General features: G+C 31.0%; 1 protein-coding gene across 4 annotated transcripts; it reads left to right on the top strand.

The window, feature by feature from the left end:
• The first annotated feature begins 128 nt into the window (after positions 1-128).
• On the top strand, positions 129-4,852 carry LOC8260983 (putative ALA-interacting subunit 2). Of its 4 annotated transcripts, none has more exons than XM_048374487.1 (8): positions 129-705; positions 1,092-1,153; positions 1,250-1,324; positions 1,454-1,570; positions 2,120-2,190; positions 2,580-2,877; positions 3,559-3,848; positions 4,539-4,852. In XM_048374487.1, the coding sequence occupies exons 1-8, from the start codon at positions 627-629 to the stop codon at positions 4,540-4,542; spliced, it is 996 nt and encodes a 331-aa protein (XP_048230444.1). In that variant the 5' UTR covers positions 129-626; the 3' UTR covers positions 4,543-4,852. The 4 variants fall into 4 exon arrangements, with proteins under 4 accessions (XP_048230444.1, XP_002534376.1, XP_025015756.1 ...); XM_002534330.4 differs by having other exon boundaries at positions 4,425-4,852; XM_025159988.2 differs by lacking the exon at positions 4,539-4,852 and having other exon boundaries at positions 3,536-3,691.
• The last annotated feature ends 10,342 nt before the right edge of the window (positions 4,853-15,194 follow it).

Below are 15,194 nucleotides of genomic sequence, written 5' to 3'. Positions count from 1 at the left end.
GAGTACTAAGTAGAATCTTTCTGGGGAAAGTTCGTTTTATTATTTTGTTGAATTTTTTTATTTATTTTCATGTACGTGCGTTTGGTTAAATTGGAAAGTCTTAACGAAGGCCACGTAAGTTAATTGGGCTGGTGATGCCGTTGTGCCATTTCTTTTTCTTTCTAAAATGGTGAAAGTTTCAGTGCCCAAATTATAACAGACAACAAGCACACGCATTCCAAAATTGTGCGCTCAAGCAATTCCTGCCTTCTCTTCAAATCAAAATCACACGCACTAACAGCTCATATCCATTCCCGCGATTTTTCAGTTTTACCTTCACGCTATCCCTCATTTCTCTTTTTTTTCTTTTTCTGTCGCTTCGATCTGCTATCAGTGTCAATGTCTTGCTTCATTTTCTAGGTTTTTTTTTTTTGAAATTTGGATTCTTGTTTTTAATAAATCTGAGAGCTGTGCTGGTATATTATAGTTTCTCAGACACTAGACTACATTAGGGATAAAGCTTTCGAATTCTTAACTTGCTTACAGTGTTTAACTCAAACAAATAAGCATATCAGGTTGCAGCTTGTTTTGAACAACGGAATTTCTCAAGTGTTGCTTACATAAAGGATTATTGAAATTTGGAATTGATGGATGCGGATGGCGAGGGTATTTCATCAGATTCAACTGCAGTTCGAACTATCCCAATTCGTTCTAGACGATGTGAAGGTAATGTATTACTCCTTTTTTTTTCTGTCATTGTTAGTAGCACAACTATAATAAATCAATTGTATTATTGTGGTGGATTGAGATAACTTGAATCGTGTAGAAGCTTTAAGCTCACAATTTTAACATCAAATAAAGCATCTTCAATTTAACTGCATATTCAACTGAATTATGCCTCTATAGATTATTTTCTGCTGTTCCACCCCCAATTTAGGGCTATCGGTATCGAGCATCTCAGTTAACTTTTCCAAAAGAGCAAATGTAGAGTTGTCATATGTTAAAAGCAAATAGCAAATGCAGCCCATGTCTCCCCCTGCATCTTTATGATGGAAATATGCATATGATATTTAAGAAATGATAATAAATGAATCTTTCATATTGCCTGGCAGCTTTCTATCAGTTCAAACAGCAAAGGCTTCCAGCTTGTAAACCTGTCCTGACACCAGCATGGGTGAGTGCATCATAGCTGCAATGTCTGTCTGAATCTCCCTTTTATTTGGTATTACCATATGTTCGTCCACTACTCAAAATTGGTTCTCTTTCGCAGGTTATTTCTACATTTTTGTTGCTGGGTTTTGTTTTCCTTCCCATCGGGCTTGTCACACTCCGTGCTTCTCGTGATGTAATGGCCTCTTTAATAGCATTAGTTTCACCATGACGCTTTTCATTTCTTATGCTTGTGGCAAAACAGCGAGTTATTAAGTGGAGCATGTGATGGATGGATTTTTTATTTTTTATGCTCTTTTTGTAGGTTGTTGAGATTGTGGATCGTTATGACATAGATTGCATACCTGAGTCATTCAGAGGCAACAAGGTGTCATATATCAAGGATACTTCAGTTCCCAAAAATTGCACTCGGGTCTTGAAGGTTATATTTTTGTTTGGCATTAAATTGTCTCTTATATGCGAAGTCTTCGCAACTTATTGAAGCCATTGTCATCTTATTAGATTCATAAGGCTCACAGCAATACATTCTCCAAATATTTGCTGTTGTTCCTTTTATTATTAGTTCTTTCATGAATGAGCAGGTATTATGAGCTTAGCTTTCTGGGATGCCCTTATCTAGATATGAAGCTGACCCTTTTTCCTTTTCTCTTAACTTTTCATGAATAATTGGATTTCTCTTTTACACTACATGAAACACAGAAGCTCAGCAAAGCATTTTCAATGTCCCAAGACTTCTAATTATCCCAGCCACATTTACAGCGATAGTTTTATGAGTGGATGTGTTTTACCTGTCATTTATAAAGAAATTTTCCCAGTTATTAAAACCAAATAATTAGTTAACACCATTCTAAGCTGTCACCTTTAGTAAGTATTCTTTTTTATTTAGGTCATGAATTCTGATTTCACATTGGAATTAATTACTCGATCATTAAAGTTCACATTTGGTATTTTGTTTTAACTTGCTATATAGGTACACAAGTATATGAAAGCTCCAATCTACATATATTATCAGCTTGATAGTTACTACCAAAATCATCGAAGGTGAGAGAGTTCTTTCTCGCTATCTCCAATGTAGTGGCAAGTTTTTTTTTTCATTTTGAAAAATCTTCCTTTGCCCTCTTTAACACTATTTTGAGTTCTTCATTTCTGTTGCATGCATTTTTATTTTCTGCTTACTTTTGAGTCTGTTAGTAGTGTGGCCTTTTACCATTAGGTTTTGCAGTAAGCTGGTAGGATGTCAAACGTGCTATAGGAATATGTAGAGAATCCCTGCTGTAGTCCATGTCAGTATTCCATCAAATGAAAAAGAAGTTCTTAGTTTTAATTCTTTTGGTGGTTCTCTTGAAATCTTGGTTGCCTTCTGGCTTGGTATCCACAAAATAAAATCCACTGTGTTTTGGCATCTCGTAACTTTTAAATCACTATTGCAGGTATGTTAAAAGTAGAAGTGATCAGCAGCTCTTACATGGATTGAAGTACAATGACACAAGTTCTTGCAAACCTGAAGAGTCCAACAAGGGTCTTCCTATCGTCCCTTGTGGGTTAATAGCGTGGAGTCTGTTCAATGACACATACACATTTGTTCGTGGCAGAGCAGAATTGTCAGTCAACAGGAAGAATATTGCATGGAAGAGTGATCGCGAGCACAAATTTGGGAAGCACGTTTATCCCTTCAACTTTCAGAATGGGACCTTGATTGGTGGTGGAAAGCTAGATCCCCATACTCCTGTGAGTATTAACAGATTTCCTTCAAAATTCGTGATAAAGCACAGGTTGTAAGTTGATCTAGGCTCAACCTCACCCTCTTAAGTTTTTTTTTGTGTCACTTGTCTTTTATTTATTGCCTTTACAAATGCTACTACAGTCATCATTTGGTCTGTTTTCCTTACTTTTTGCTGTCCTTTCAAAATGAAACTAGTAATTTGTATCACCAAAACATTGTTGCATTTTAATGTGTCCCTTCCTTTAGTTGTGAGAAACTTAGTTGTCTGTAATAAAAAAAAAGAGCACCAAAAAGTGATTATACTAATAGTAACCATAGTTATCGAATATTTATGATAAGAGTTCTGTTGTGTAGTAGGAAGTTTTTTTTGAACCTATCGCTTGATTGACCTGCTTTGACTTGACCTTTATTCTGGGATTAAAATCTGCCCCATCTGCTAATCACATAAGTTCACTGAATATGAAAATCTGAGGGGGTTTGTTTACTCTTGTGCGCAACTTTAGTATCTTTGCTCTAGTTTGATTTGCTGTCTACGGTTATAGCTTCTGCATGATTCAACTAGTTGGTTCATTACCGTTACCTACATGTCTGTTGCAATTCTTTGTCTTTAGCTTAAATTTGAGTTCTTATTTTCTTTTCTCTTTCTTTTTGGCTTTTTTGTTGGTCTGGGTGCATTACATTGTTAGCTAAGTGATCAAGAGGATCTTATTGTATGGATGCGTACTGCTGCCCTTCCTAGCTTCCGAAAGTTGTATGGTAGAATTGAAGAAGATTTGGATGCAGATGATGTTATACTCGTACACCTGATGAACAATTATAATACATACAGCTTCGGAGGCCAAAAGAAGCTTGTTATTTCAACTTCAAGCTGGTTGGGAGGAAGGAACGATTTTCTTGGGGTTGCCTACATCTTTGTTGGTTCTTCCGCCATAATCCTCTCACTCGTTTTCTTATTGCTTCATGTAAATAACCCAAGGTAAATAGTTAATAATTTCCTCAACTCTCTGCATATTCGTTTGCCGCTAAATCCAGAAATTAGAATCATACGTTCAGACTCTTATGACTTATCATAATAGATCACTATCGAATGAATTGAAGATGGTGTTTTCTCTGACATTGTAGTTAATACGGAATCTACTTTCCTCTAGCATCCCTTTGCTATACACCATTTTCTGAAAGTTTATTCTCCATGTACGCAATAATATTACAGAATTGATTATTCGAACTCCATTTATATTTTATGCTTTTAAGAATGCTGTGGACTATGGAGTTCTCTTATTTACAATTGTATTTGTTTCCTTTTTGTGCCAACATACATCTGATGTGGGATACTGTTTTTGAGCCAAATCTATCATTAAATGCGTATGCTACTATTAGTTTAGTGGAGCATCGATAATTGGAGCTCCCACATGCATTAAATTAACAGATAGTGATATTATCAATCTTTGATGAAAGTTCTATCTTGGGCTTTCTTCTTTATTTTGGTTTCTTATTCTCATGTTTTCCCTGCTGAAATTTTATTGTGGTATTTATCTCGCACTTACATTTGCAGGCCTTACAGAGACTCATCTTACTTGTCCTGGAATAAAAAAGGCGTTGCTAGTTGAAAATGCGACTTTTTCAAAATCCATGTTATTATTTAATGACGATGAACTTATTGATTCAGATAAATTTTGGAAGTGGGAAGTGATGTCAACGTACTTTAGGCCAGAGAAGGACTTATTTTGTGATTTGATTCAAAAAAGTTCAAGCCACATGCTGGTTACATGATATAAATCTTAGACAAGTCATTGTGTATTTTACCACAAATTCTACTTCAGAAGCCGACCATACTCTCCATAGGCGACGGATCTTAAATGATATATTACTTCACATATATGTTGAAGAATTACTGTGTAATATTACTTCACATATATGTTATCTAATCTGGGAATAAACAGTAAATAAAAGTGGTTTATTTGATGGGTTGATGATGGTGAAGTTATTATGTTTGGGTAGCATTTGACAAGTTGTGGAGTTTGGAGTGTTTGTCTGGTATAGTTACAGCTTAATCAATAATCATTCCAAAAATGTCCTGTAATGATTCAAAGCCTTTTTATACATGGTGGACAAGCTTGAGGAATTGTTGTTTTCTTAAAACTTGTGGATAAGGATGATGACTGATGAAGTCCCGACTAGGGGAAAGCTAAGATGTTGACAGGGGACCCGATTTTGAAGGCACCCTCATAATATTAGCAGTTGTGGACGCCGTGTGCCTCCCACGAATTTGTACGGGTTTACTTCCCACAAAATGCCTTGAATTGAAACCACGCGGAGAAATCAGATCTTGTCACCTTCAGTAGCCAACCATGAAACCAGCCCTCTAATTTTTACTCCTTGGAGCTAGTCGGTCCATGATGCCTTATCCACAGGTGTATTTACGCCTCCCTTGTGGAATTCTGGTTTGAAGCTCAAACATGGATGATTGGGTTCATCTGTCTAACCTAATATTTCATACTATTTTTTTCTTTTTGCATTTAGTATTTGAAAATGGATACTGTTTAAAGGAGAACTCGTTCTCTTTTCTTTTTAAAAATTCATTTTTGAGTCTTACCTTCATCTGTAAATGATTAATTCTCATTAGAGCGGGCTGTTTATTAAAGATTCATACTAAAAGTATGGTAGCTCCATAAAACTACTAACAATAATAATTAACTCTTAGGAGAGTGCATTAACAGGGTGACTGTGTCCACTAAAGAAAAAGAAAACTATATTCATAATGGATTATAAATTTCTGCGACAAGAAGATTCTAAAAAAGGATTTGGAGAAGTTTAAATGATTTCTAGAGAGAGATTGATGACAAAGTTTACAGCAAGAATAGTGCAAGTTTCATTGATCTGTGAACCTCACTAATATACATGTTTTACAGCCAAATTTTCACCCAAAAAGAAATCGAACTCTTCAAATTAATTGTTGAAAAGTCCCAAATGAAATGTATTTATTCAACAACAAATAAGAAACAAAAGAACCAAGTAGAGGAAGAAAAAACATCATCCTTCTTGGTTCAACATCAAATCTTTCAGATCCAATTTAGGACAAGGCGAATATTTTTTACAAGATATGAGAAGGGCTGGTGCTACCTCTTCCTCTTCTTTCATTCTTCTTACTTCCTTCACCATTTTCCCAGCTAGATGCAGGGAAAGTTTGATTTATTGAACTTAAATATGCGCTTGAATTTCGTAACATTTTAATACATTGCTTGATAACAAAGAAAGGAATTGGTGAGCAATTCGATCGACATTTTATATAGTCAAGTAACATGAAATATTTCCTTTTTATAGAAGTTATAATATTACCCAAAATTAGAGTGTGCTATACAAATTGGGGGCAAGTGTTAGAAAACAGAACTGAAAAATATAAGAACAATGATAAACTAACCTGTAATCATTTTTTTAGTTAAATTAGAAAATATATAAAATAACACTTTCTTTAAAGTATATTTATATATAAGATTTGTTTAGTTCGGCTGATTAATGCAACTAGTAGTTGGTAGCGACTAGCTGGTGGCTAATAATCAATGCCTAATAAATTAAACCATTTGTTAAAATTTTATTAGCAGTTGTTGTTAATATGTTAAATGACTATTGAAGGTCTAATTTATCGTTAAATATATTTTATTATATTATATTATATTTAATGATATAAATTAATAAAAATAATTTATAATAATTAAAAATATTATAGTTAAATTTCTTAACTTAATTGTATTTATTTTTAAAAATATTTATAAAAGTTATTTTAAAAGTAGAAATTTAATTGAAATTCTACTAATAAATTTTTTAATTGTAATACCATAACTATAAATATTATAATTATTTAACTATTAAGTATAATATTATAAAATATAAAAATTTAATTATATAATATCAATTTAAAATAAATTATTATTAATAAATTTTAATAAAGATAATAGTATCCAAATAAATAAATAAATAAAATAAAATTAGCTATCAGCTATCAACAATATTCTCAAATAGAGATGATACAATCAGCAACTGATTAGAACTAAATCAACTATCATTTGTTATTTTTTATGTCTTTATTAAACAGGCTTTAATATATATGTTGAATGAAAAACATATATATTGTGGTAGAGACGAAGTGTTTATCATTGAAAAGGAAATTGTCCAGAGGTGTTTCTTTTAAAAAAAAAAAAAAAAAGAGAAAGTGAATTGTCCCATATATGATATCCCTTATGCATGCAGACAGAACTCCTCTGCTTTAGATTTTTGTAAAATAATAAATAAACTTTCTACTACTTATCAGGGGAATATATATAAATATAATATTATCTCAAGAAAATTGTTCATGAAGTAAAATTTTGAAGAATATTTTGTTAAGAAAATAATAAATATATATATGTGTTTATGCTGTGTGATAAATGTCATTTTCATGCCAAAATGCGCCCAACTGATGGATTATTTGTCATTTTGTACGTTTATTATTCTAGTGGCTTTTTTCTCTTTGCAATCAAATATCACTGGGCATGTGACTCTTATTTTGATTAGAAAATAAGAGATCTTGTATGTATGTGATTTCCTTATTTGTTATGCTATTTAATATGAAATTCAATATACGGCATATGGTCCAAAGTACTAAATAGTATGATAATAAGCCCATCAAATGTGACAAATAGGTAGCAGTACCATATGTAGCTTTGCTCTTTTAATTTCCTGAAGTGAATGTTGTTAATTAAGTTATAAATGATAGCATTCATGAGATCCGAATCCTAAAACTATATATTTTTTGAAAAATAACAAAACTTCCCATTTTTTTGAAATTTTTATTAAATTTATGGGTATTTTTTCCTATTTTTACTGAATTGAAATATTAAAAATATGGTTATTTAAATTTTTAATTTTTTTTGGTTATTTTTTGATAAACAGCTAAAAAGTAATTGCACTGTAAATTTAAAAAAATAAATAAAATAATAATATCTAAAGAAATATATATTTTATTAATTTAAAAATATTTTCACAAAAAGTTCTCTTTCAAATTAATCTATTCATGCTGAGATGACGATGACTTGGCTTAACAAAATTCTAAATTCCCCATCCTCGAGGTCGTTAAGGAAATTATTAAAAAAAGAAAAGAAAAGATGATGATAAGTTCTGGATAGGACAATTACATCCATGAAGGCCATAGACAATCTCCTCCGTTTCATTTAAAAAAATCTCTTTCTCTCTCCTCATACCTACGTCATCCCATGGCTAATGCTGTAAATAATCCCAAATATATTGTTTCAAAGCAGCCATTAGCTCCCTCACCTCCAGCTTGTGGTCCATGGTTAGAGAAAAAACTAGTCCATGCATGCAATCAATCCCAATCTTTTTATTAAGGGGAAAAAGATTTTTCTAACGTTGAAATGTATTTTTATTTAATTAATTAAAAATACATATTATTTTATTAGCCATGTCATCTCTAACTAATAGTGTTATCTTTTCTGTTATAAGTAAGGGTTTAAATTATAACTTTTTTAAAGATTAAAAGTATGATTGCACTAAATAATAGTTTTAAGGATTAATATGCTTCTCGCATAAAACATTAAGGGTAGAAATGCACATTTTCTTTTTGAAAAATAACATAGAGAAGGAAAAGAACTGTGTTCTCAATTTTTCATTTTAACTAAATTATTAGGGTATCCGCACATCATATCATAAATAATTTTATGAAATAAATTTTTAGATGTTTCAAAATTGTATTAATATAATAAGTATAAGAATCATTTGTTAATCAAATTACCAGTTACAACTAATACTAAACATGTAATTAATATATTGTTTTTAAAATTAGAAATTATTGCACAACAAAAAGAACTAAGATAATATTTCTAAGAATTACAATTATTATTTAATTAAAAAAAATCAGTTTATTAGTTGATGAATGAACAAAGAAGTTACATTTTCACTATCTCTATATGGTAGAATTATTAATCAATACCAAAATTACTACATTTGCATGTCAAAATTATTAACACGTGTTAAAATATTTGATATGTGGACTTAGTTTGGCACATCAATAGACTTTTCATTGTTACTTTAGTCCTTAATAATATTAAAATAGAAAAGAAACATTACAAAGAGCAGGAGGACATCTCCGAATGTAATTCTTTTGAGCCACTAGAATCATGATAAAGCAAATGATGACGACAATCTGGTGAACTTGTCCACCATTTGAATGTGTTATAATTCAACACAAGTACTTTAACAAATATTCATGAAAACAAAGCTTTCTCCTTTAGTAGAAAGTTGATTTATTTTTCTTAATCGGCAAAATGTTATTTGCAAGTTTGAGGAACAATTATATATAGGAAATTACCTTTTTCTTTTTCAAATAAAAATGATAATAACTATTTGAAGTTATCAATTTGGAATAGTTTTTTCTCTTCCACAAAAAAAAATAATAATAAAACAAAAATAAAAGAAATCTTCCATTTTGATTCAAAACTATATGATTATCGTTACAACTTAGTTAATAGTCTCTACACCTGAGAAAACTCAATAAAGAACCTAACAAAATTTACTTGAGTTTGGAATAGATACTCTCAACTCTCAAGCAATCTATTTTCGAAATTACGCAATTAATTAAAATAAAATTAACTTCTCCAACAAAAACCATGAGTACTACTGTGGGATAAGTATTTCATGGATTTTGTCCCATAAGAGTGGCTGCTTAAGCACACCCCATGCTATGACTACTATAAGACAACAAAGGCATTTGACCCTGTAACAAGAAACAAGTAGACTGACTAGACAAGATCGATGAAGACGAAGAAGTTGTCTGACTCATGTCCATGCATTCCTCTTCTTCTTTTTCTTCTTCATAAATTGTTTCCAAGGTTGTCTGAATATGTACTTTAAAGACTCTGATAAAGCGGGGCGGTGCAATAGCGGAGAATGGCGTCTTGAGTGAGGGCTTGGGATGTTGAATCTTGGGCAGAAGAAGACTTGGTTGCATAGAGGTAGAGGTAGAGGTTGAGCATGTTATTATGGTTGATTGACTTCTTGCCATGTTTCTACGTATATACTAAGCATTAAAGTGGGAATCTTCTGGCTTGTGCTCACCGAATTCCATTTACTATTTGCTTTATATAGAAGTTATGATAACTACAATGTCCCCGTGTTTTCTTCTATTCACAACAATGCCATTCATAGATAGGGTTTGCGGTTTTGGCTTTTGGTAGGCCATCCAACCTCTGTTAATATATTTTTTACCTGTAAAATTAACAACATAATAATATAATTAATTATGTGATATCATAATTCAATTCTAGCATTTCATACTAAGCTGATATTTTTATTTATTAACTGGGCTAAGATAAAGATTTTACACTAAGAATTTCGAATATGAAAGGTACCAATTGAAAAAAAAAGTCATTAAAATCATTTAATTTTTCAATAACAAAAAAAAAAAAAAGCTTTTTGTTTAATCACTTTTTGATATCTTATATTTTTTTTTTCTGTCTATTGAATTTAGAATCATGGAAAAAGAAGATACCACTCTACCTCAGCATAGCTTAAGCCTTGATAATAATCAACAACATATACACATGTATAAACTATATAGAAAGGAGTGTACTGCTGGACTAAATTCGTATAATTAAAACTACATTTGCATAAATTCAATTAGCTTGTGCTAATATTCAATCTTATTCACTAAATACATTACTTGATTTCATAGTTCTATGTTTATTAATATATACCAAGTTCATTAATCTATGTTGATTTTGAAAAAAAAAATCACGAATTTAATACAATTTCATACTTTATCATAAAATTTTGAGTTTATAAAATGCATATTAGTACAATATCATATAATATTTTAGTAGGATTTTTTTTTTCTAGAATCAAGAAATAGGATGTTGTTGTTACTAAAACCAAAATGTAGAAAATCCTGTAATACAAAATAATTAGTTCATACTGATCAGAGACTGGGAGAAAAGACTTTTACCCGCCTAACAGTACAAAGAAAGAGGGACCGACAGAAGTCTGCACTGTAGCAAACAAGGAAATAAAATGCAAAATGCTCACTATTTGCTGAACTTATCCATTCATCTAAAACAATCCTTAAAACTATCTGCTTCCTGTACAAGCTTCTAATAAAATGCGATAAAAAGAATGAAGACAGTTAATGATAATAATTAACGCGATTAATATAAAATTTAATTCAGATTTCATGATTCATTCCATCACAATTCTGATAAAACCACCCAAACAAAAGAAAAAAATGCTATCTAATAGCAAGGCTTATTTAAAACGAAAATGGTGTGGGAGTAATATTTCTTTGAGTAAATGGAGTTCAAATGATCTACATAGATTAAAATAGAGATAGTGCAACTACAGGCCATAGGGTTTAGCTACCAAATGATTAGTGCAATGAGATTTATGACTATGGGGCCTTTGAATTGAAAGCAAGTAGAAAATGCCCTTCTACTTTATGACTTAAAATGCAAAAATCGAACCTGCACTTTTCTGGGTCATTCTCCCTAATTAATATAATATGGCTTCTTCAAATGCACAAACGACTAGACGATTATTCTGTGCTCTCATTATTTATTTACTGATTATCGATCATTATTTTGTTGTATTTAGCATTCTTTTGGTTCAAGAATGAAAACAACAACAAAAAAGAAAGACGAGATTGGAAAGGAATATAAATGAGAATGATAATGTTTAAACGTTGTTGGTTTGCTAAGAAATGAGAATTTAATTTAATTTAGCATTAGGCACGTGTGTAATAATTTATTATTTTATTTTGTTTAGTTGATTTTTATAAGTATGGAAAATTATTCCCTCAAGAAATGGATTACGAAAAAATCTCATTCCAATTATCAAACGCTAATACTTTTATGGTTGTGGAAATAAACAATCGTTTAGTTATCATCATATAATATAGCGGCCCCTCATGGACATGCATTATTAAATTAATTGGCAGTCCACTTAAAAAGCATACTTTTGAACTCATTAGGCGAGTTGCAAATTGTCGCCCTAATTGACACGGTGCATAGGATGTGACCATTTTTGCGCACATCTGGGGCGTGATGTCTTTTCTCGGAGGGGCAGAGTTAGAGGTGGTCCTGGTGGACATGGCGGCACTGAACAATGCTCTAAGAAGATTAAGAATGTTGTTATAAATATTGTACCATATTATCCTATATTCATTCTTTTACAAAAGATTTCAAAACATTTATGTTGTATATAGAACAGGATTTTCCTTGTACAAGAAATTATATGTACAGCCACTACATGCTTGAGCTGAGAGGTTTCTCTTCATCCACTCTCCATTAATCTCTTTTTTTATTATACCCAACGACGATGGAATAAGCCTTCAATTGCTTCCTGCGAACGCATTGCATTTTAGAACCGATGCTTTGGCCTCAGCTTGATTAATAATAAAAGCGTAAGAAATTAACATGAGTTAGAAGATTCAATGCTATATGCCAAATGATGCCTTTTAGTGCACAATTTGGTTTTTATTTTCTTCTTCTTCTTTCAAAGCATTAAAAGGAAAGTAATGGCACTGTCAGAATTTATATCCATGTGACCATCTGAATAACCTAATATTTCAGGCAAAACTGAAAAGTGAAGACATCTCCTTTTCCATGTTTAAAAGCTTCCGTATTCTTGTCATCGAGAAAAGGTTACACTTGTCTTTGGCAAGGCATCGTCAATATCATGATCTGCGCTTTTGTCTGCCATATATGCATGCTCATCATCAAATCCAAATTAGGGTTTTCTTTGGGTTATTACAGTGAGCATCAAATCATCATTATCTGGATAAGATTGACAATAGCCAAAGTTAGTGTTTAATAAAAATAATAATTTTTTTTACTTTACTTGTTCAGAAATATGGAATAAGAAGCATTTTAACCTAATTGTAGCTACACATCCCAACTTAAGTAATAAAGGCTCAAACTCAAATGTATACAACAACAAATTAATAACCAGTTAGGTAAATTTAAAAAAAAAAAAACAAATTGGCAACCTGATGCTTTTCTCTGATAATCAGAGGTTTATTTTATTAATAATTAGAGGGTAAAAATTTACAAAATGAGAGAGCTATCAAGCCAATAGGGTTACCTAAATACTGAATTTGTGATTATGAAAGGCAAACGTCATTTCTGGTATAGCATGTGCATATATACCTCTCCAAGAAATGCAACATGCATGCATAAATTTATGCCATCAAAATTCAAACTTTTCGAATTGATGAAACCCTAACACAAACACGTAGTCACTTTAAGAGTCTTTATCCATATTAATACACATATTGCTTTCTGGTCTTGCCGGCCTATTGTCTTCTTTGATCAAACACAATCAATTACACTTCTGCCAATGGATGCCCATGTGAGATAGAATATGTAAAGCTGAAAGAACAAAGAAAGATCCTAAAAAAAGTTTGAATTGAGCTGGAGAAAAGGTGGAAAATTAGACTCTTAAAGTTGTGGTCCTTGGCTGCTCAATTTGTGACTGGTTATTGCCATGGATAAGAGGGCAATGAAATTTCTGGGATTTGTCTCAAAGGAAAAAAAACAAATTCAAATGATACTGAATAATCGTAGTATAGTGAAATGAGTATAATAAGATATCATCCGTATCCATTGGGGCATCAATGTCATGCCATGGCTTCTTTATATACATGTGATCTTCAATAAAACTAATAGTGGATCGAGTAGGTCTTGTTTTTTTGCCCCCTCCGCGTCTGCAAATTCTCAAATTGGATTCGAATTTGATTAATTAATCTAAGATAGGTTGGTTGTATCTGGATGGATCTATTTTATCCGGGCTTAGTTGGTAATATCGTGCTAAATTTTTCCTGGTTTAATTATTAATTAATTGTTATTCATCAAAATAATAATAATTTAAGTGCTCATGTGATAAAAGTGCAATTATAAAAATCAAAAAAATTAAAAAGTTAATTGTGAATATCAAATGATAAAACATACACGTCAAATTGCAATGGTCGAATTGAATGAAAATTGTAAACACTTTATGTGTAGATATTTTATATATGTTTCTGTAACCGCCTAATAAAAACACAGATATTTAGATGCAACTAGATTCTCAATCACTTGATTCAGTCTTAACCAAGATTTTGTGACTATAATCATGAACATAAGACAAGTCCAAACTGTTACTGAAAATGGTGCCGAATTTGCATTTAATCATGGCAATTTTATCCATAATCGATTCAGATAATGGCTATTGCTGGTTGTTACGAGAACAAGTTCTACTTCAACCTCCAAGTGGCATTTTTGTGAACCCACCCACTAATATTCCAAGTGTGCATGAATGCTCAAAGTTAATGCAAAACCAAGAAAACATAGTCTACTAAACATTACTTTACTTAGCGCTGTAGCTGCCAGCGAGCTCAGATCGGTAAAGATTTGTTCGAGTTTGTTCATCAAATTAAACAAACTGAGTTCGAATTTTATTTTCGAACTCATTTATTAACAAGCTGAGCTTGAATTTAGTAGTGTTATGTTCGTCTGAGTTTACGAGCTGACTCGTTTAATGAATTCGCACGGACTCGTTATGGGATTTGCGAGCTAGTTCATTTAAAGAGCTCCCGAGCTGACTCGTTTAAAAAGCTCACGAATTAGCTCATGCATTAGCTCAATAAATAAATAAATAAATAAATAATATATTTTAATTAATAAATAAATCATAAGAACTAAACTTTTATTATGTTAAAATAACAATATATACTAATAAATTAGATTTTAATTATGAATATTCTAATTAAATAATTTTAAATTACATAAGCAAGTGTTAATAAAATTATTAATTAAGTTGGCATTTAGTTATATATATTTAATTATTATTAATGTCTTACAAATTATTTTTTTGTCATAAATTAATTTAAGTAGATATAAAATAAAATCTATGTATGAAAACAATAATATAGTTTTGTGTATAATACAGTTAACTTAAATCAACATAAGTTAAATCAACATAAACTATGTAGCTTTACTATAAAACTATATAGTTTTAGTATTGAATAAATAAGTATATATTATGTAAATGCTTAAAGATATTACTATAAAATTACGTAGGTTTAGCGTTGAATAAACAAATACATATTATGTAAATCTTTAAAAATATTTAAAAATTATAGTCTATATATTTATAAATTAACAAAGCATGAGTAAATATTTTTGCAATATGCTTAATGTGAAGCTTGTAAATAGAGTAAGAACTTTATAAATTAATATAAAAGATATTACAGTCTAACTGATAAAAGAAAGGTACTGGAGTAAGAACTATTATATATTAACATGAG

Source organism: Ricinus communis, chromosome 5, assembly GCF_019578655.1.
Source record: "Ricinus communis isolate WT05 ecotype wild-type chromosome 5, ASM1957865v1, whole genome shotgun sequence".
Lineage (NCBI taxonomy): Eukaryota > Viridiplantae > Streptophyta > Magnoliopsida > Malpighiales > Euphorbiaceae > Ricinus > Ricinus communis.
The sequence above is the reverse complement of the archived record's forward strand: the minus strand, read 5'-3'. Positions and strand labels throughout refer to the sequence as shown.

Coding starts and splice junctions, on each gene's coding strand:
- LOC8260983 (XM_002534330.4), top strand. CDS start 627: ATGGATGCGGATGGCGAGGGTATTTCATCAGATTCAACTGCAGTTCGA. Junction 1,154..1,249: donor CTGTCCTGACACCAGCATGG/GTGAGTGCATCA, acceptor TCTCTTTCGCAG/GTTATTTCTACATTTTTGTT. Junction 2,191..2,579: donor TACTACCAAAATCATCGAAG/GTGAGAGAGTTC, acceptor TCACTATTGCAG/GTATGTTAAAAGTAGAAGTG.